Source organism: Hydra viridissima, unplaced genomic scaffold (genome assembly GCF_058129835.1).
Source record: "Hydra viridissima isolate aposymbiotic clone 2 unplaced genomic scaffold, HvirCarnegie_v1 scaffold_6, whole genome shotgun sequence".
NCBI lineage: Eukaryota > Metazoa > Cnidaria > Hydrozoa > Anthoathecata > Hydridae > Hydra > Hydra viridissima.
The window spans coordinates 14,424,728-14,446,274 of NW_028324305.1; the positions used below are offsets into that span (position 1 = coordinate 14,424,728).

General features: G+C 30.7%; 3 protein-coding genes and 2 pseudogenes across 4 annotated transcripts; 3 read left to right on the forward strand and 2 right to left on the reverse strand.

Annotated features, from left to right (window-relative positions):
* LOC149887157 (uncharacterized) overlaps positions 1-21,547 on the reverse strand; it is a 563,485-nt pseudogene that overhangs the window by 154,885 nt on the left and 387,053 nt on the right.
* Positions 62-4,202, forward strand: LOC149887161 (uncharacterized). 2 transcript variants are annotated; one of them, XM_090091252.1, is made up of 2 exons: positions 62-1,172; positions 1,666-4,202. In XM_090091252.1, the coding sequence occupies exon 2, from the start codon at positions 2,610-2,612 to the stop codon at positions 3,957-3,959; it is 1,350 nt and encodes a 449-aa protein (XP_089947378.1). In that variant the 5' UTR covers positions 62-1,172; positions 1,666-2,609; the 3' UTR covers positions 3,960-4,202. The 2 variants fall into 2 exon arrangements, with proteins under 2 accessions (XP_089947378.1, XP_089947379.1); XM_090091253.1 differs by lacking the exon at positions 62-1,172 and adding an exon at positions 1,225-1,507.
* LOC145189703 (ZP domain-containing protein-like) lies at positions 5,772-10,357 on the forward strand. Its single transcript, XM_090090492.1, has 6 exons — positions 5,772-5,938; positions 6,748-7,144; positions 7,327-7,571; positions 7,706-7,988; positions 8,905-9,198; positions 9,964-10,357. Exons 1-6 carry the CDS (start codon positions 5,914-5,916, stop codon positions 10,139-10,141), a joined length of 1,422 nt encoding a protein of 473 aa, XP_089946618.1. The 5' UTR covers positions 5,772-5,913; the 3' UTR covers positions 10,142-10,357.
* On the forward strand, positions 11,506-20,876 carry LOC145189707 (synaptotagmin-1-like). The gene is made up of 6 exons (XM_080066356.2): positions 11,506-11,937; positions 18,721-18,923; positions 19,285-19,331; positions 19,434-19,800; positions 19,972-20,089; positions 20,264-20,876. Exons 1-6 carry the CDS (start codon positions 11,889-11,891, stop codon positions 20,563-20,565), a joined length of 1,086 nt encoding a protein of 361 aa, XP_079922482.2. The 5' UTR covers positions 11,506-11,888; the 3' UTR covers positions 20,566-20,876.
* Positions 13,648-15,008, reverse strand: LOC149887162 (uncharacterized; annotated as a pseudogene).

Here is a 21,547-nt window from a genome sequence, read left to right on the forward strand (position 1 = left end):
AAAATAAGTCGAATTGGCTATTTGCGGATTTTACGAATCGAATCGGCGGTGCCTAGTTCGCTGCGAGAAAACAACAAGCTAACCGGGCACATGATGGAGCCATCTTCGAATAATTAGAACATCTTTGAAAAATACGATGGTATATCCGATGCCGCAATTTGGTCGCAGCGAACCAAAGTTGTTGCAGAGAAGCAACGCGTTGAGTTGACAGTGCTCTTTCCAGTTTTGTTGCGAAGTAATACTTAGTCTTCGATTGTTTGTGAGTAGAAGATAAGAAGGATGTGAAGAGAATCGAAGATGTCTTTATTTATCGAGTTTTTCCTTCGGATGCCTACGTGGCATGATTTGTGTACGAAGCAGAAGATGAGAGATGAGGAACAAATGGATGTCTCTTTTGCTGATCTAAAACGTTTCTCGTGTTTGGCAGAGTAGCCTGACGAGAGGGTGCGACTGGCGTTGTAGTTGGATTGCCAGAAGCGGTATTTGAGATTTGGATCCGCAAAAGAAACAATTGTTGTGATGTTCCGCAAAGCAAGAGTTGCTTTGAATTAAATGTGATCCCGAAGGATCAAGGAGGAGTGTAATTGAATTGCGTGAAGAAACTATTTACGGCGGATTTGATTGACGTAGTTTATTTGATATGTTGTAAATATAGTTTAAGCGGTTTATTTTATGAGCATATTTGAGATTCTTTGTATAGTATAAATTGAAGGAAAACTTTTTGTAAAGAGAATTTTAAGGAGAAGAGAAAATGTAGAGCTGAAACGTTGTGTTCGCTGCGAGAAAACAACATCAGATATTTCATGTTTTCGCTTTTCATATTTCATATATTATTTCAATTGTCATAATAAGCTCATAATAACCCATTTGTTTTTGTCAAATAAAAATTAGTTTATATATAGCTGGTAAATCATTTTATGTTAATATTAAATACTTAGTTATTCTTGCGGTTTGCCATAAATTGACTTTGCTAAATTCTTTAAAACTGTGACAAATTATTTTTTTCTTTATTGTATTTACATTCATTTTATGTATAAGTTATTTATCCTTTACTGTATATATTTCTGTTGTTAAACATAAAAATAGAAAATTCTATAATATTCATAAACTGGATGTCTACAGCAATATAATAGATGGAGTAATTCCCTAGACATGAAACCATTGTGCTCTAGGTAGCTACAAAACAATTTGATTTTTGTATTATTTATTTTATCTCAAGTTATACATGTACTAAGGTAGTCAAGCAAATGATCTCAATTTCTTTTCATTGTCCGCGTTATTTCTTAAGGTATTAAGAATGTCTATCTATATAAAATTAAGCTTAAAACTTGGTTCTTTTGCTGTTATCTTTAATAAATGAGAGGAAGTTGAAATGACTGGTTAGACGAGTCCAAAAATTTTCGTTAAATCCGACAGACTTTAATATAATTTAATTTCTAACTATGCGCAACGAGCATGGTTCGCAAAAAAAACAATAGGTTGCACGTCCATTTCTTATATGTCCATGGTAAAATGCGACATGATAAAAAAAAAATTATTTAGAATTTTTAAAAAAACACTAATGTGTCTTGTGGTTCATGTATTTATTTTTTATTAACTATCTACTACTGAAACATTGTAATTCGCATCCTTTTAAACATATATAATTCCACTATTTTATTTCAGATCCTGCAATCCGCTATCTTTTTACCAGATGCAAAAAGTCGATAACGAAAATAAAGAGAAGAAATTTCAAGAAAAGAGGAATGCTCAGGCAGAGGCTGATAAGTCCAGTACCGTAAGAAGATATTTTGGTCCTATTAATAAAAACAAAAGGCTTGATAACCTCCCACATGATGCATCATCAAGTCACCAAACAAAAATGGACGACTTTACTGAAACAATAAAGTGGCCTTCACAAAGTGCTCAACAGTTGGAATTTGATACCATCCTAACCCTTTCACTAGTTCTCTCTAACCTCCCGTTTCACGTTATTGAAACTGCTGGCTTCAAAATGCTGCTGAATTATCTTTGTCCACAAGCCAACCTAAAAAGTCCAACCACCTTATCCAAATTCAAGCTACCAATGATTTATCGCAATCTAAGACGTGATGTAAAAATGCAAATTGAGAGAGACATCCCGCATTGCGAAATGGCAGCTTTCACTACAGATGGATGGACTGCAAGAAATTACATTGCATTATGTTACCAAAGACTTTGAACTCAAAAACTTATCTTTGGATTGCCAAAACTTTATTGGGAGACATACAGGGGTTTTGCTTGCACAAGGAATGGACCACATGATTTCTCAATTTCCTGGTCTTCAGAGGGAAGACCTTTACAAAGTGGGTGTTACTGATGCTGCAGCCAACATGAAGAAAGCAATCACGGAAAGCAAAGAGATCAGTGATCATCTAACCTGTGCCGATCATCTGCTCAACACTTGTTTAACAAAGGCTGTAGAAAAATCAGAAGGAATCAATGGTATAATTAAGAAATGTAAAGGACTTGCTCAAAGGACCCACCAAAGTTCATTAGACTGGTAGGACATCAAGAAAGCGTGCGTGGAAGCAAATATAGAACCAGTCAAGATCATTCAGCCAATTGTAACAAGATGGAATTCTAACTTTATGATGCTTAAGTCAATCCTCAGATTGAAGGCTGGTTTACTGGTTGCTCTAGAAACTCTAAACAAACCAGATCTTCAAAGTTTGATTCCGGATGAGTTAGAGTTTATTAGTATTTACAACATTTTACCATTTCTGGCAGAATGTAAGCGATGCTCTGATTCCTGGTCTTCTGAAAATCTGGTGACTATGCATAAAGTTCAAAAAGACATATTAAATCTCCACTTGCTTTGCAAAAGAACCATAAATGACATTGAAGAGCGTGACCCTCAAGTTGCAGAGTGCCTACACAACTTCATGAAAGAATTTGAGAAGGGTTTACCTAATTATGGCGTTGGAGTCAAATACTATAATGTGGGTTCACTTCTGCACCCATATTATAGAGGATATACACTCAAAAATATTGCAAACAGTGAGGAAGGGAGGGAAGCCGCCATCAAGGAATTGGTTGACAATCACCCAACCACAATCCAGTTCTGCGAGTCATTGGTTGATGATCATACTTCGCTAGAAACATCAGATCTTGACGAAACTATGGATCCAGTGGACCTTGAGTTTTTGAAAGACAGGAGGCAGGTTTCAGCGCATCGCCCTGGGACTTCACAGCCTAGCCAATCAAAGCTCAAGCCACCCTTGATGCTTGAATTTGAAAAGTATCAGACTATGGCCTTACCTGAAAAGGATGTGGATGCTTTAGAATGGTGGAAGCAAAATAAAAATGAGTTACCTTTGCTAGCTGGTCTGGCTAGAAGTTACTTGGCTATACCTGTGACTTATGCTTCATCAGAAAGAATGTTTTCAGTAGGAGGTAGGACAGTTACTGATTTTAGACATAATGTAAAACCAGAAAACACTAGCATGTTAGTTTTTGTGAGTCAAAATTACGCAAGGGTTCCTTCTAACCTCAACGATTGGGAAAAAACTTGCGAAGAAGAACCGTATGAATTACCACATGTCACACCACCAACTAAGAAGACTCACCAACAGGGAAAATCACATAGTCAAACTGAAACTAAAAAAAGAGGTGCACTTGAAAAGGCTTCTCCAACTTTATCAGATACTCAAACTGGTCCTGAACCTAATAAGCAACAACAGCTACAGTTAGATACTCAAGAGAGTCAAAGGACTCTAGCTCAACAAGAAGGGTATGAAGTGACTCAAGGTAAAGACCAAACTCAAAGTGTCTCTTTGTTTATTCCAATGACACTCCAGCACAATCAAAGTAGAATCAAAAAAGCAAAATTAGGTAATATAATGAAGTCGAATTGGAAGGGGAATGAGAAAAAAAAGTACAGAGCATCTGAGCTTGCAAACATTTTATTAGAGACAGATGATGATATATCTGATGATTAATTTTTTATCAATAACTTGTTTGTTTAAAACTGTAAATGTAATATTTACTAATAGAAATACAAAAAGCAATTTAAAGTATCTTTTTTTAGTTTTTCGGTAATCAGCAAAAAAAGAGGTAATTTGTGATAAAATGCGGTAAATCGTGATAAAAAGCGGTAAAAAGTGATAAAAACGGTAAAAAGTGATAAATGCGGTAAAAAGTGATAAATGCGGTAAAATTGCGTATTACGCATTTTTACGCAAAATTACCGCGGTAATTACGCATTTTTACGCATTTTTACGCTTTTTACGCAGATTAACGCATTTTTACGCAAATTTACGCAAATTTACGCATTTTACGCAAATTTACGCATTTTTACGCATTTTACGCAAATTTACGCATTTTTACGCATTTTTACCGACGGTGCGGTAACGCCGATGCTTAGTAAAAAGTTATTTTGCTGTTATTGTAAAAAATGTGCTTCAATTCGTTTTTATCTTTTTTTGAACAAACTTTTCCAAACGAAGATAAGAATATTTTATGTTATACAAAGTAAAAAGCCATTTATTGAGACTACTAAAGTATCCAAACAAATTTAACACACCTAACTTTTTTTAATTGTATTGGCCTTGATATTTCTTCTAAAAAAATTTTAATATTGGCCTTGATATTTCTTCTAAAACTCACAAAACAATTTTTGATGAAATACTCTTCTGATTAAATGATCCATGTATGCTTTCAGAAATCAGTATAAGATTGCAACGTAGTTTTTTGTAGACATTCAACAGTTCATCTGCAATTGTTTGCATTGTCGCTGAGACAACTTTTAACCGCAAGAATAAAACATTTCCAGGATTTTCTTTCAAATTAGAGTCACTTTTTATCACAGCTTGTCGTCTTGCATCAGCTTCTTGATCTGGAGCCCAACAATATTCAACCTGCCTTAATCCTTGCTTCAGATAATTTCGGAAATAAATGTTTAAACGCTTGTAACTGTTTAGACGCCTGTAGATGCTTAAACACTTAAGGGTCTTTTTCCAGCTCCTTTACAAAATGCTCATGCGGAATTTGATATGCAGTGGAGTCTCTTCTTACAGAGATAATCTTCTCTCTGTAAGAAGAGACTCCACTGCATATTCCACAAGCTTTTTGTTTTTATTATTCTCACTTTTGACAGATTCTCCTCACAATGGCATTTAAAATTTTTAAAAGCCCAGCCTTGACTATGCTATCAAATGCACTAATTCATTTTGCAGCCATTAGTTGCCAATATGCAAGAGTACTGCTCTTAAACATTTACTCGAATTGTTGATAAATATTCGCTAATTAACTGGGCGAGTAAAAAAAGAGTCCTATTTCTTAATGTTTTATTTTTTAGCGTGAAATACTAAAAGAAGAGTGAATGTCGTTTTCGCTGACTTAATACTCTCTGTTTTATATCAAACAAAATCCATTCCTCATTTTTTTCTTTGCTTTCCATCAAAATAAACTGTATAAGTTTGGGTATAGAAATCTCTTCACAATAATCTACTGATAAATATAAAGCTACTGCGCATGTAACAGAAAAAATCGCGGTATGTTTGTTTAATCAGAGAGAAGATGAAATTAGTCTCAAATTTAGTAAGGCAGTTTAAAGATGGATCAAATCTGTAATTAAGTAAGCATTAAAAAGCAGTTGTTTAAATGAAACTGCATATTACATAAAAAGATCACCATTTATTTAACCCTGCGCTTTTCTATCATTATTTTTAAAGTTATTTACTTTGAAAGACATCATTTCCTATTTTCATTGATGAGTAAATAAATAAACTTAGATGTTTACACGACCTGTTGTCACACACAGTTATCACTGACACGTCAAGTTATTAATATACAATATATAAACTTTGGAATTCTCAACGATTGGTATATAAAAAATACATTTTATGTTATCCTAAATAAATCTGTGAAACTTTTGCAAAATATAAAATAGCTATGCAAGTCCTAAAGTTTATACTAGGTAAATTTATTTCTTATAGAAGTATGTGTATTGTGTGTGTGTGTGTGTGTTGTGTGTGTGTGTGTGTGTGTGTGTGTGTGTGTGTGTGTGTGTGTGTGTGTGTGTGTGTGTGTGTGTGTGTGTGTGTGTGTGTGTGTGTGTGTGTGTGTGTGTGTGTGTGTGTGTGGTATATAACTTAATATTAAAGTATATCAATCTAGTTCAAGCTAAAATAAGGTAAACAAGTTGTGAGTTTACATGTAGAAATCTTTAGACATTAAAAATCTCGTTTTGAGAAAATTTATGATATAAACGAAGGTTTTTGTGGTGATAATAATACAACTGAACACTCACCAGAATAATAGAAGTTTAAGATCCATGTAATCGAAAAATATCATCAGTGTGTTTATAGTTGATTTTTAGCAAAAAATGAGGTTGAAATACTACTCTCATTGGATTGTTGATAATACTACTAAGTTTAGAGTATTTCTTGCGAAATACTTTAGATTAGTTATGGGCTCATCTAAGTAAGCAACCTAGTACGAACTTTTCGACATAACGGAAGACCTACGCTCTATGTAACTTAAAACGAACTTTACTATATATCCAACCCAAAACTTTCTGCATGAATCACCTAAAAAACTCTTTACTCTTTTACTTTTTCGGAAAAGACTTTAGAAATATGCTTCGAAACTTAAAAATTAGATAGTTCTCAACAGTTTTGATTATTTTGCAAAGTTATTTATACAATTGTATACAATTGATTCAAAGATTCATTGTTACGTCCTTTTTTTCTTTTTTTAATTTCATGTTATTTTTCTTTATTTTAGCTATTCATGTTACAATAATCAGCTCAGCTTCGGTCAAAAGAGATTTGCCTAAATGCCCCATGGTGATTGGGGTTGGAGAGCAATTATTTAAGGATGGTGTAATATCAGCGCAAACAATCAACCGTGTAATTATTTCAAAACAAAGTGGTATCAACTGCATTGACACAAGTGCTAAAGGTGAGTTTAAAATATCAATTAACATTTACTCAGATGAAACGTATGCAACTGTGTTAATGGAGTCAAATAAACAAAACGCAAGTTACAATCAAAGCCAGATTTTTCATGAGCTGTCATTGGAAACTGCTGAAGAAGATCTTTTCATAAAACCTATCACCTGTTATGCAACACCTGATAGCAACCCCAACAATAATATCAAATATACATATTTACAAGACGGGTAAAACTTTTTGTTTATTTTCTGTTTTTTGCTTTGCTCTAAAACTTTTATTCATTTAAAATAAACGACAAAAGGTAACCTTTATAAAATAGATATTAAGTGTATTATAAATATCTGTCTTATATATATGACACAAAAAAAACTTTTTTTTTTAATTCGAAAATTTAAAAAATGACCTTCAGGTGTCCGTTAGATCCAACAATGGTATTCTACCCCAAATCTGACAGAAAAAGAAGGCGATTTAGTCTCAAGAGTTTTAGATTTATAAACTCAGAGTCCAATTCAGTTTATTTATTTTGCCACGTAGCAGTATGCAGCGAAAAGGTAGGAGATACAAAGCAATGTTTTGAAAGTAAATGTTCTGATGAAGAAAATCTTACGAAGGAAATTAAACCTGCACCTTTCAAGAACGATAACAAAACTGAAGGTAAATTGGAGGGGGGGGGGGGGGGGGGAATTATTTATTTATTTATTATTATCTTTTTTCAGCTGTTTTGTAGTAATTCAAATATTTCAGTGAAAACATCGTCAGTTACTCACAAATGATCGTTCGTTTTGTAGAAAATATTTATGGTGTTGAATGTGGATCAAGCAGTATGACCTTTGTTTTAAAAAAGCCTCTACCAACTTCTGTTGTAATTGAGGATCTTCATTTAATTAATCAAAGCTGTAAGGCATTCGAAAACAAAACGCATGTTCTCTTTAAAACTCCTCTGCACCAATGTGGAACAACGCAACACAAACTTTCTTCAGGAACATTCATATACAAAAACGAAGTTTTACAAACAATTAAAACTTTCCCAATTCAACGTACGAGTGAAGTACTCCAAGCTTTCAGTTGCAGGTAAAGTTTAAAATTTCCAATTTCTAATTTATGAAATCTGTTAACATAAAACTTTTCATACCATATTTGAACATATCAAAGCAGATTTTTTTTTTAAATTGTTTTTCTTAAGGTGGTAACCCTAGAAATAAATGTTGATTTTTAATGAAATTTTCAAAAAATATTTCTATTATATTTAATTAAGAATTTTAATACCTTTTCAAAAATGTATAACATGAATAAGTTTTTTTAATATGATTGTCAACACACCGATATAATTGTGTATTGGTTTTTAGGCATTATTTTTGAAATACTATTAAATTATATTATAATATTAAAATGCTACTAAATTATAGTATAACATTATTATAATATTAAAAGTCTCGTTTCCCAGGTTTATTAATTTTCGAGACATTCCACATTTCAAAACATGGTTTTTTAAAAATGGTATGGATTTATGATCTGAAATTTTCAGGACATTTTTATAAGACATTAACAAATCATTTCTCATAGGATTTTGTAATATAAAGAGCAAATTTCAGATTTATATGAAATTTAGTACTTATTTGATTGACTAAATAAATAAACTCTGAAAAATTTTGCATAACTTTGGATTTATCAAAGTTATCAAAAAATCCTATGACAAATGAAAATATTGTATATAATAAACATTTTTGCAAAATTTCAAAGCTGCAAAATTATTATATAGTGAGATATTATGTTTTCAAATACACCCAATTGCTTGAAGTTTAACTAATTTATTTTTGGATAATCAAGGCAAAAAAAAATTTTTGAATGATTTTTTTTTTATTATCTTTTGAAATAAAACAAGTTTTACTACCAAATATCAATGAATAGCTTAAACTCAAAAAATAAATTTTTTCTAGGGTTACCACCTTATATTTTCCCGAGTTTTTTTTTTTTTTTTTAAATTCAGGTACGGCAACACGTATAAATCCTCGATATCAATTGCTAAAGTCTCCAAAAAACTCGCAAAAAACTTCCGAAGCCACGCGTTTGGGAATTATAATGTAACAATTGAACAATACAATGACGCAACATACGCTGAAAAAAGTTTGATTTCTTCGGCTAACGTTGACTCGAACGCCGATATGTTTTTTCAAGTCAGCATATCAAGCGTGTTTAACTTGGATTTGTTTTTAGACGAATGCTTCGCAAGCCCTTTGTATAGGAGCAGCAACAAAGAGAAATTTACATTTATAGAGAACGGGTGAGTTTTATCTTTTTTTAAATCTTCAGATTTTTCTTTTTGAAAATGATTTATTTTTCTAAAAAAGTGTTAAAAAGTCTTAGAAATATATATATATATATATATATATCAAATTGTTATTGCCATTAAGCAAGAGAAAAACACGAAACAAATCAAATTAACTATTGCTAACTGATGTAGTCGAGTCTTGGGCAAGATGGGGCAATCGATGGGGTAATTTTTAAAAGAAAGATCTATTATTTCTTGGAAGAAAATTGGATGTAAAGTGCTAAAATTTTAGCCAAATGACTTATAATTAGGCACAGGATACTCAAGCTGTACGGGTTCGATAAACGGGCAAGTACGGGCAATATTGCCCGTTAAATGCCTGTACAACTAACATAATATTTACAAGTACTTGTATATGCAAGTATAATTTTAGGAGTATACACAAGTATTACTTGTATAAAAAAAACTTCTATTCGTAAAAACCCGTTCCTTTTACCAATTCTTTTTAAGATACCCGTATATGTCTGTTAAAAGACTACATAAAATGATAAGATACTTTAGTTGTTATTCAAATTAAATACATTTATACACATAAATAGACACATATATACACAAGCATACAATTGTTTTATCAGAATTGGAGAATGGGTAAATGAGCACAAAGTAATTGAATAAAGAAGATATTTTTTTAAAAAAAACAGCATAAAAAGTTTTTCATTCTAGGGCAGAGTCATCGAGTTCAAAGATAAATGATTTTTCTTTCTTTCTATTTTTAAGGTGTGCTAAAGATAAGAGTCTCAGATTTTACAAAACCGCTGATGTGGGCAAAGTGAGGTTTAGCGTCAAACCGTTTAGCTTCGAAAATTCGAGCAGCATGTTTATCAGCTGCTATGTTTCAGCTTGCGATGCAAAGGATAAAAAAGATAATAAATGTAAGCGAGGCTGCGTAGAGTAAACCAAGATAATGAGTTCATGTGGCCGTAGCAAACGTAATTTAGTTGTTGGAGTATTTATTGCTGGGGAGTCAAAAGCCTAGGCCATAAAAGCTTTAAAAGTCTAAGTTACCGATTCCACAAAAATAAAATAATGTTTTAAATTAGGTGTTTTTGAACTTTCGCATTTGTCAATTGTCTGTAAATAAACTCGACATCCGTAGACAAGTTTGCATGGATTTGAGGTTCTTGATTATTTATATGTCTCTTTTACCCATACTCATTTGCTCACCTCTATCTTTACTCTCACTCATCATTAATTTTAATTCAATTCAATGATAAAAGTAAAATTAATATTTTAAAATAAAATGCAAAATTAATAGTTTAGAATAAGTTGAAAAATTAATAATTTAAAACAATATCTAGGATAAAATTTATGACAACATTAAAGCAAAACAACGGAAAGCATTTTTCTAACATTTTTTTTTTAATGGTTTTAAAAAAAAAAATCCATTTAACATTTTTTAGGCCGTGCTGATAGTTTTTTTAGGCTAATACCAATCGTTATTTGTTTAACTTTTTTTGTAACAATTAATGTTACCGCAGGATATACATATTCCCCGATTGTATAAATTTTATTTAGCTTAGTATAAGAAATTTAATATTGTTTGTTTCTCCTACTGCAACTAATAAATTAAAATAAGCTATGATAAGTTCAAAAGAATATTTTACAGGCGAATTATACTTATTTCATACAATATAATGCTATAATTATTATATACAATCTGTCTTTGCGTGCCGAATGAATTGATATTTATTGTATTGCCTTGCAACCTCAAACACATCAATCTATATTCAATAAAATTTACATTAAATCGAGTTTTCTAAAAACCATTTTAAAATTTAAAATAACATCAGCCATTGGTTTTCTGTTAATATTATATAATTGTATAAAGTATAAAACGTTCTAAACGAAAAGCACAAACATTTTATTCTTTTTTAAACAAATGAACAGTTCTGCTTAAAACTTATTAAATTTGATTTAATTCTAAAAGATGTTCTTTATTGATCATTATTCGTCATTAACGGAAAAAACCATTTCCGATGTTTTATTTGTAAATTTCAGGCACCCATAAAAAAATTGACGGAAGAAACTTTATAAAATAATTTTAATGGTATAGAAGGATGCCAACCGAATACCATTCAATTCAAATCTTAGGATGCATGTTAACGAGTTGAGTTTTATATAGAGTTGTCTTAAAAACGGATCTAGACTCTACTTGTTCCTATTATTATCATTATCATAACCTGATTTAACTAAAAAAGTTTATACTAATTTTATTTTGACCAAAAAATTTTTTTTGAAAGAGACTCGGAAAATTTGAGTATTGGAGCATAAAAATATTTTGAGATAAGTGGTGTTAACATGTTTATTGCGCCGATAAATTTGTTTTCAAAGATGCAAGTTGCTTTTTAATCCCTTGAATTCTGCTTAATTTATTCTTTTGTAATTAAAAGCAACTAAAACATTGAAACGAAACGAAGTTGCAAAATCTGTAGATTGTATTTAAATTAACGAAATGAATATTTAATGTAGTATATCATATTTTGATATAAATGAAGATATCTTTGCACATCTCAAGTGTTGTGAATTAAATTGTATAAATTGAGGTCGTTCTTCTTTCCTGATATGAAGAACGAGAATTAATGCGGTTACAATTATAAATTAGCAGCAGTTCTTAAATTTTGGATTCTATTTTACTTTTAAACATGGAAGTAGACCCCATAGACTGGAATGACTCAGTTGATGCTGTAAAAGGTCTGTAAAAGTTATTTGATAATTACATATGCTATTTTTGAATATGTATTAAGAAGAGATTTTTTTACACATTTTAAGAAAAAAAGAATGGTTTTAGCAGCTAAATGATATTTATCTATGTATACCTGTATTAATTATATATGCATAGCTTAACTACTAGTGTATCATTTTCTAAATTCTAACCTTTCAAAACCTCATACTTATGTAACAACAAATACAGACAATTGTTTTGAGTTATCTTCCTTCTAACAAAATTCTTTTAGAAAATGTATAGCTGTCAATACAAGTCTAATTAAATAGATAATATTTAAATTTGCTATGCATACATACTATATAACTGTCTATGCATGTAGACAAGCAAAAGTATGCATGCAGCAAAGCTAATTTTGCATAATTTTTTTTTGTTGATACAGTTAATTATATCAGAAAAAAATTTATGCAAAATGATGACTTTATAACACAAACAAATAAGTTTCTTTTACACACACATATATACACAACAATAAATAGTGTTGTGTTATGACAATTTTTATTGATGCAAAAGTATGCATCCTCAAAGGTACAATTAGTTGTATGTTTTTAGGACACCCTACTGAACATAATTTTTTTTTTCTTTTTTAAGTGTTTCTAAAATTCTGGCTATTAATACACTTAATTTGATGAAAAATAAATAATTGATTCAAATTGAGAATGCGAAAAAGATTTATTGTCAGTACCATTGTAAATTTGAGAAATGAAGATTAATCCTTAAATGAAATTACTTATATTGTAAAGTAAAATTTCAAAAATCAGCTCAAAAATAGTTGCAAGAGACTCCAAAAATAATAAGGCTATATTATGAATACAGTGAAGTAAGCATCTACAACAGTTTGATATGAGAAAATGTTTAATAGTCAAAGTAATTAAGTTGGATCCAACAAACAGTGCTGCTAAAATTACTAGAGACTTTGTTGTTGAAACTAATTAGTCAGCTCATCGTATCTAAATAAGTTAATTTTATATGGAGCTGGCTAAAAAAATTATGTGACAAAAAAAAGAACAATCAATAAAGTTAACTAAAAAAAACAAAACAGATTTTGCAAAAACCTATTTAAAAGTTTTTTAGGGTTCTAAGAAATTTTTATTTTTACTGATGAAGCTTACATTTCATAGACAATAGAAGAACAAAAGTTTGACATAAACCAAATTTAAATTTAACTTGTATTTTAAGTTAAATAAATGGTTGGTACTATTAAACATAGTAGAGTTGATCTGATAGTCTAGGGGTGAATATCAGCTTCTGAAAAAGGTAATTTAATGTTATTAGAAAGCGCTATAGATTTTTCTGTTTACTTAGATATGCTGGAAAATAATTCAGTAGAGTGTGACAAAAATACAAATATTTTTTCCAACAAGATGATCTTTTCAAGCATACCTTAAGATTTATTCATGCATGGTTGCTTTATAATTGCTTGAAATGCTAATTCACCACCAAATAATTGGACTTAAGCTCCATTTTTTTGTGACTGTAGTGTAACTAATTCAATAGTCTGTTAATAATTCTAAGCCAACATAGATGGCTTTATTCTTCATATAATAATATGTAACTAAAATATACAAACAGGTTAGTTTTAGTATACACATAATTTAACTCAACAAGAATAATAATAATAAGAATCAGCAAATTCTACCGTACTAAGTAAACAAAATAGGTAAATAAGTTCAAATAGTTCAAATATAGTCATTTAAATATTTAGGATTATTCCGGGATCTTCCTGAACAACGAGGGATTGATTCTTCAATAGAAATTCCTTTAGGATTTGTTGGAGAGGAAGTAGAAAAGTTCTGAGATCTTTTTAGATAGAGAGGCTCAGATGAAGGGATTGTATCAGATTCATTGGAGTTATCTTTGTAGTTTTGAGATCTTTTGGAATGGAGAGGCTCGGGTGAAGGGATTGTATCAGATTTATTGGAGTTATATTTGTAGTTATTATTTCCATCATTATCACTGATTTCCTCAGCCATTGGTGCGAGATGTCTTGTAGCAACAGTGGTCTCACGCCCATCAGGCATTCTTACATGAGAATATTTACTATTAGCCTCTAAAAGCTCAATCTTTTCAACAAGAAGTTCATATTTGCAGTGTTGAGCATGCCTTTTAAGCAATACAGGACCCGAGTTAGTTAACCATGTAGGAACAGAGTGCCCATTAGAAGAAGGTTGACTGAATCCAAATAATCGTTCGTGAGGTGTAGCATTAGTAGAAGTGCAAAGTAAAGAACGCATTGAATGAAGGACATCGGGTAAAACATGTTCCCAGTTCATGGTAGGTAAATTCTTTGATTTAAGAGCAAGTGAAATTCCTTTCCAAATTATGCCATTGTATCTTTTACACTGACCATTGCCCTGAGGATTATAAGGAGTAGTTCTAATTAGGTTGACACCTTGAGAGTTAAGAAAATTGCGGAGCTCTGTAGACATGAAGCAAGTGCCTCGATCTGAATGTGTATAAGCTGGCATACCAAACAAAGTGAAAAGTTGAGTTAAACATTTAATTACAGTTGAAGTAGAGATATCATGACAAGGAAATACAAAGGGAAATCCTTACTTAGTCGCTCAAAAGGTTGAGTAGCTTTTATTAAAGTATGGTTAGAATTGCTTACATAGTAATTAGGTTTTATTTCAGCACAAATTTGACAAGAAGAAATGGTTTTTTTTGCATCATCAATTGAAAAAGGCAGATTTTTAGATTTTATAAAATGATACATTCTGGTGATTCCAGGGTGGCAAAGAGATTCATGTAGTTTTTTAAGAGAGGGTTGGTTTATAGTCATAGAGCAACAAGATCTAGAGAGGGCATCAGCAACAAAACTGTTACATCCAGGGGGATAAACTATATCATAGCTGTATGAAGAAAGTTCTATCCTCCATCTCAAAATCTTGTCATTCTTAATCTTTCCACTCTTGTTATTGTCAAACATGAAAGAGACAGAGCGCTGGTCGGTGACTAGAGTAAAATGCCGACCAACAAGGTAGTGTTTCCATTTTCAAAGTGATTCAACAATAGCATAAGCTTCCTTCTCAACAGAAGAATGTTTTCTTTCAGTAGGTAAAAGTTTGCGAGAAAAGAATGCAACTGGTCTTCCAGCCTGATTAAGGGAAGCAGCTATGGCAAAATTGGAGGCATCTGTTTCCACCTCAAATGGTATACTTTCATCAATAGCTTGTAGAGCTGATTGAGAGATTAATTCTTTCATTTCATTGAAACATTTAATAGCTTCAGTTGACAGTGGAAAGGTAGACACTAGAGATAAAGGATGAATCTTGTCAGAATAATGTTTGATATATTGAGAGTAGTATGAGAACATACCAAGGACTTGACGGAGAGAAGCACTATCAGTGGGAGCAGGCATATCAATTAATAGCTTTAAGCGATCTGGATCAGGAGAAAAAGAGCCATTTTTTATAATAAAACCTAGGAAGGTTATACTCAAAGTAGACAATATAGACTTTTCTTCATTGAAGGTAAACATTGCTTTCTTAGAAGCTTCAAGAAATTTTTCTAAATTGGAATCATGTTTATTTTTAGATGTACCTCATACAAGCAAGTTATCTAGATATATACAAAGGTGTCTTCTAACTTGTTTTCTTGAATAAACTTATCCATGATTCTTTGAAATTGTGCAACAGCATTAGTGAGGCCAAAAGGAATTCTCTTAAATTGGAAAAGATGTCCATTGGACTTAAAGACAGTATAATACTTGTCAATTTCTAGGAGAGGTATTTGGTGATAAGCACTTTTTAAGTCGAATGTGCTAAATAATGTATATTTTGCAACAGAGTTAACTAATTCATTGATGTTAGGTAAAGGATAAGCATCAAGTAGTGTAAAGCGATTTATTGTTTGTGAGTAATCAATGACCATGCGTTTTTTATGTCTCTCATTCCTGGTAACAACTATTTGTGATTATCAAGGAGAGTTACTGGGTTCAATTATATCTAGTTCCAAAAGTTTTTTAGTTATTTGCTCAATGAATGCTTTGTCCTCTGAGTTATATCGTCTAGAAGGTGAAGCAATCGGTTTACATTCTGGAGATAGAAAAGGGAAAAGAGTGCTAGCTTTCATTGTAATACTTTTCAGAGAACAGATTTTTAAAGAATCTTTTTTTCCACCATAATTGATATTAAGACTTTTGTGTAACTGCAAGAAATCTCTACCAAGTATGATTTGTTCACAAGAGTTGAGTATAACTAAAAAGTTAATATTAGAGTACTTCATACCAAATAAAGTGAAGTTAGTTGAAACTTTACCTATAATTTGACAAGATAAGGAAGGATCAGCCATGGAAACTCTTTTATTAGAAGGGAGTACATTAAGTTTTAAAAGGTCACATAATGATTTGCTTATAAATGTGTCAGAGCTTCCAGTGTCAAGAAGAGCTCTTACCTTGACCCTAGCAAAAAAGATATGAACAATAGAGTTGAGTGAGTTGATAGAAAAGCAAGTAATAGAGGCTAAATTTGGTGCATGGAAGTTAGCAGCAGCAGACGTGACAAAGTTCTTTGATGATTTGCATACTTTTTTGAAATGTGCTTTCTTACCACAGTTGTTACATTCTGTGTCTCTGGCAGAACATGATTGTCGAGGGTGGCGTTTACTTCCACAGAAATAACAAAGTCCACTAGGCTTAGTAGAAACTGAAGCAAGCTCAGTAATACATTCAGAATGTTTATTAATTGTAGCGACATTACTGCACTCTGTATGTGAATACATTTCGTTATTTCTTTGGGCATTTTCCAATGATCGAGCTTGATTATAGGCCTCAGTAAGTTTAAGAGTAGAGTTTTCTAGTAGTCGTTGGCAAATATGATGAGAGCTTAGACCACTTATAAATGAATCACAAATGTATTCTTCACAATGTTCTGAAGCATAAACCTGTTTAAAGTTGCAATCTTTACTAAGTGTCATAAGGCCTGCAAAAACTCATCAATAGATTCTCCAGATAATTGTTTATGTGAAGCTAACTGATGTGTGGAAAATAATTCGTTTTTAGGTTTTACAAATAAGTTTTCCAAGATTTCTATAGCGTCATCAAATGATTCAATGTCAGCAATATAGTCAAACACAGTAGGAGATAAATAGTTAATGAGGACATCTAATTTACCTTTTGTTTGTATAGTTTTCATGAAGTTTGTAAAAGTTCTAAACCAGTGTAACCATTCTTTGGAAGCTGATGCAGAATTGGGATTGCTGTCAAATCCTTCGGGTCTTAGATATTTATCCATTAAAATATGAAGAATAAATTTTAGTGTAACTAATTCAATAGTCTATTAATAATTCTAAGCCAACATAGAAGGCTTTATTCTTCATATAATAATATGTGACTAAAATATACAAACAAGTTAGTTTTAGTATACACATAATTAAACTCAACAAGAATAATAATAATAATAATAATAATAATAATAATAATAATAATAATAATAATAATAATAATAATAATAATAATAATAATAATAATAATAATAATAATAATAATAATAATAATAATAATAATAATAATAATAATAATAATAATGATAATAATAATAATAATAATAATAATAATAATAATAATAATAATAATAATAATAATAATAATAATAATAATAATAATGATAATAATAATAATAATAATAATAATAATAATAATAATAATAATAATAATAATAATAATAATAATAATAATAATAGTAAGAATCAGCACAGTGACAAAATAAAATGTAAAATTCAAAGACATACTAAAAAAGGCACGATTGTAATGACTCATCCAACATTTGCAGCATTGATGTTCCTGGATATAACTATAAAAGTAAGAAAGTAATTGTCTATCCTAAACTTACTTCAATTAAATGGCCAGTAAAACATGGACCGGGGGCTTCCTTTTCCTGAGCCACCTCAGCCTATTGATGACATTTTACAGTTCAGTTCCTAATTTAATGAAAATTAACAAAGTATTGATGAGTTCTAATGTTCCTCAGAAAATTTAAACTTGTTTACACAAAACTGAGTTGAATGAGTTCAGAAGAGACTTGAGTTTGGCTAATGGCAAAGAAGAATTGCTTTGTTCTTAACTGAGTAATACATGACTTTGTTTAGCCAAAGTGAAAGCGTCTAACTATGAACTTATTTAAGTCAATATGGTAGATACATTAAAAACTCTTGGTTATCTGATGAGCCTTAAAGTTCACTTCTCACACAACCATCTTGACTTTTTTCCTAAAAACCTGGGTGATGTAAGGAGGAACAGTTTCATCAGGACATAAAAGAGATGGAGAAACAATACCAGGGATAGTGTAATATGATGGGTAACTACTGTTGGTCATTTCACAGAGAACAACAAAATATATCACATCAGAGAAAAAGCTATACAAGAAACTTACGGAAAAAAAGCATAGGAAATCTACAAAATTAAGCATCTAAAATATTGCTATTGTACTAATTTTGTGTTTTCGTAAGTAAAAAAATATAACAATAGAAAAAACTATAATTTTTTGATTTTTATGTATGAACTTTGAAGAATTGAAGGTAATTAAAAAAAAAAGATACCAAAAATGCTTTCAGCTCCCAAAAATACATAAGAATCTGGTAAATTGTTTTAAAATATTTTTAAAAACATTTTTTTTGTTCACCAGTGTTGCTATTAAGTAAAAGATATATTCTCTATGCATACTTTGTTATTATGTATGTTTTATATTATATATTTATTATATATTTTGTTAAAAAACACTTGCATTAATTATAAACACATAATTTCATTTTAGGCTTCTTTGCAAAAAATAAAGTGACTATCATTTTGGTTTCAATTGGTATTGGGATACTCTTTCTTGTGATTTGTGTCTGTTGTATAAGGTGTCGTAGGAAGCGAAAAAAGAAGAAGGAATTAGAGAAGATTAAGCTTAAAGGATTAAAACCATCGAAGAAACTGATGAGGATTCAACCAAATAAAATTGAGAGAAAAGCAATGGTATTGCTATTTTGTTAACAATATATTACAAACACACACACACACACACACACACCTCCTTTTATATCATTAAATGAAAATTCATTGACTGAAAAAAATATATATGTGCAATGGTTGCAACAAAAGTAAATTGTGTTTATAATGAACACCATATATACTGCAGTGAATTGATATAAGTTTATGAGTTAAGTTTTTATTTTTATTTTTATTAGCAGTATAAATTGGTATGTAAGAGATAATATGTTCAAAGTTAAATGAGAATTTATAAGCAGAAAGATCATGAGGCATTTTACTGAGTTGAATAAAAATTTACCATTTTATTTGAATGCAGGAATTTTTGTGTTACTGTTCATATTTTTAGGAAGAATTAGGAACAATCAGCTTCTCACTTCAATATGATGTAATTAGGTAGTATGACATCTCACTTTAATATGATGTAACTTGGTAGTAACTGATCATCATGATGAGAGCAATGATAGCATGTAATAATTATACATTTGTATATTTTAGTGAAATGTTAACTGTGAAGATTTTAGAAACTGCTAATGTTCCTGTCCGTGATATAAGTGGATATGCATATGCTTTTGTAGTTGTTAAATTATTGCCGTTGCATGAAAATGAAGAAACTGAATATAAAACGCGGTTGGTTCGTGCAACATTTTGGCCATCATTTGGAGATTTGTTTACATTTGTAGTTCAAAAAGATATTCTTAGTTCCCAAGTTCTTTATCTATATCAATATGAACTTAACCGATGGTCAAAGCATGACGGTATTGGAATGTGCACATTTGACCTAAAGAATATAAATCTCATTAAAGACAAGGGAGAAGAGCAATTTTCAAGGAGGCTGCGACAGTATGATCCGCTTGTTGGTCTGGTGAGTGTTGATGTGCATTAGTTAATGGTTTTTTTCTCCAATAAACAAGTTCTACTATTAACAAGCAAATGAAGTTTTCATTATTTATGGTTTATATGCAATAGTCTTTTTTAATCTTTTCCTCTTTTATTCTTCGTTAATCTAATTATTATTTTTTTTTTATTCATATAGGAAGTGGAAACTGGAGCAGTTTTTTTAGCAATCGAATATAACAGCGAAGAGTGGAAACTTAAAGTTACTGTGCGGCGTGGTGATGTTATTCCTATGAAGGAGGATCAAGAAAAAGCTAGTTAGTTGCTAACTGTCATTGTGAATTTAAATAAAGTTAATATGTATGTATGTATGTATGTATGTATGTATGTATGTATGTATGTATGTATGTATGTATGTATGTATGTATGTATGTATGTATGCATGCATGCATGCATGTGTGTAAAAATATTATATATAAACATGTTTATAGGTACCTATGTTTCACTTTCTATTCTCAACGGCCAAGATGAAGTTTTAGAAAAATATCGCACAGATATTCAGAAAGGAAGCCTTCAGCCAACTTTTGATAACGAGATATGTTTTCAAGTTCCTGACGAAATGCTAGAAGAACTGCGACTTGTAATCACACTGAAATGTAAAAAGATGTTAAAGAAATCACAAGTGATTGGTGTAAGTAAAATATTACCCACCAGTGAATATTGGAAGCAACTCTTAGAGAATGGCTACACCGAAGGCTGGTTTTCAGTTTTCGCTAAACCAAAAAATAAGTGATGAATTTAAGAAAATATTTTCGACGAAAGAATATTTATCTTATTTTTAACTTATGTAAACCAAAAGAGAGAGACTCATTACAAGTTGCAAGTTCTGTAACCGCTTGGCATTATTCAACGTTTTTTGTATTACAAAAAAAAGGTTTTACTACGACCCACTTTTTGTGACATGCTTCAGATTTTTTGTGATATTGTTTGCATTTTTAACTCAGTATCTGCTTGAATTTTTGTAAAAATTTTTTTACCTTATTACGGTTTGTAGAGTTTTTTAAAATTATTTATCAAAATTTAAAAAAAGTTGCCAATTTAAAAGTCAGCGCGTAATTATTACGTTTTAAGGTCTGTTTAAACTTAAAACCCAAAACATTTTTCAACTTTTATGCAAAAATCGAGTAAAAGAAGAGAAAAAAGTTTAAAAAATATCTAGGAGAAAAACAAAATTGGTTAATTACAAAGAATCAATAAGAAAGGATATACGAGCAACGTAAAAGTTGACTGAAAATATTTTTTTCTCGCAATTCGCGATTTGTCGTTCTTCAATTAAGTTTTGTTACAGATTATGCATGTTATACCTATTTTTCATATTGGATATTAGATAATACGTTTTACTAATTGAAAATCAAAGACCACAAGTTTTTTTTTTTCATTGAGGAATCTGTAAAAGGAAGTCTTAACGGCTCTCAAAGTTTTTTCATAATTGCTGTTATCAGACTCTTTAGGCTGGTCAACATAAGACTCAAGTTTTGTTTGAACTTTGAATAAGATATTTTTTTAAATTTACAGAAATCATTTTTTCATTTCTGATTTTCTATGTAATAATCTAATAATAAAAAAAAACGTACAAGATCCTATCAAATATTGCACATTTGAATAGTTTTTTGAGGGCTTTCTCATTTACAGTCTTTTTCTCACTAAATTTATGTCATTCATCTTTTTGGCCTCAGAACCAAATGAAGACTCCACGGGAAGAAACGGCAGGGTCA

Excerpts from the sequence above, each read along its gene's own strand:
- LOC149887161 (XM_090091252.1), top strand. The coding sequence starts at position 2,610 with ATGATGCTTAAGTCAATCCTCAGATTGAAGGCTGGTTTACTGGTTGCT.
- LOC145189703 (XM_090090492.1), top strand. The coding sequence starts at position 5,914 with ATGCAAGTCCTAAAGTTTATACTAG. Across the intron at positions 7,989-8,904 it reads CTCCAAGCTTTCAGTTGCAG|GTACGGCAACACGTATAAAT; the intron begins GTAAAGTTTAAA and ends TTTTAAATTCAG. Across the intron at positions 9,199-9,963 it reads TTTACATTTATAGAGAACGG|GTGTGCTAAAGATAAGAGTC; the intron begins GTGAGTTTTATC and ends TCTATTTTTAAG.
- LOC145189707 (XM_080066356.2), top strand. The coding sequence starts at position 11,889 with ATGGAAGTAGACCCCATAGACTGGAATGACTCAGTTGATGCTGTAAAA. Across the intron at positions 18,924-19,284 it reads AAATTGAGAGAAAAGCAATG|GAAGAATTAGGAACAATCAG; the intron begins GTATTGCTATTT and ends TCATATTTTTAG. Across the intron at positions 20,090-20,263 it reads GGAGGATCAAGAAAAAGCTA|GTACCTATGTTTCACTTTCT; the intron begins GTTAGTTGCTAA and ends ACATGTTTATAG.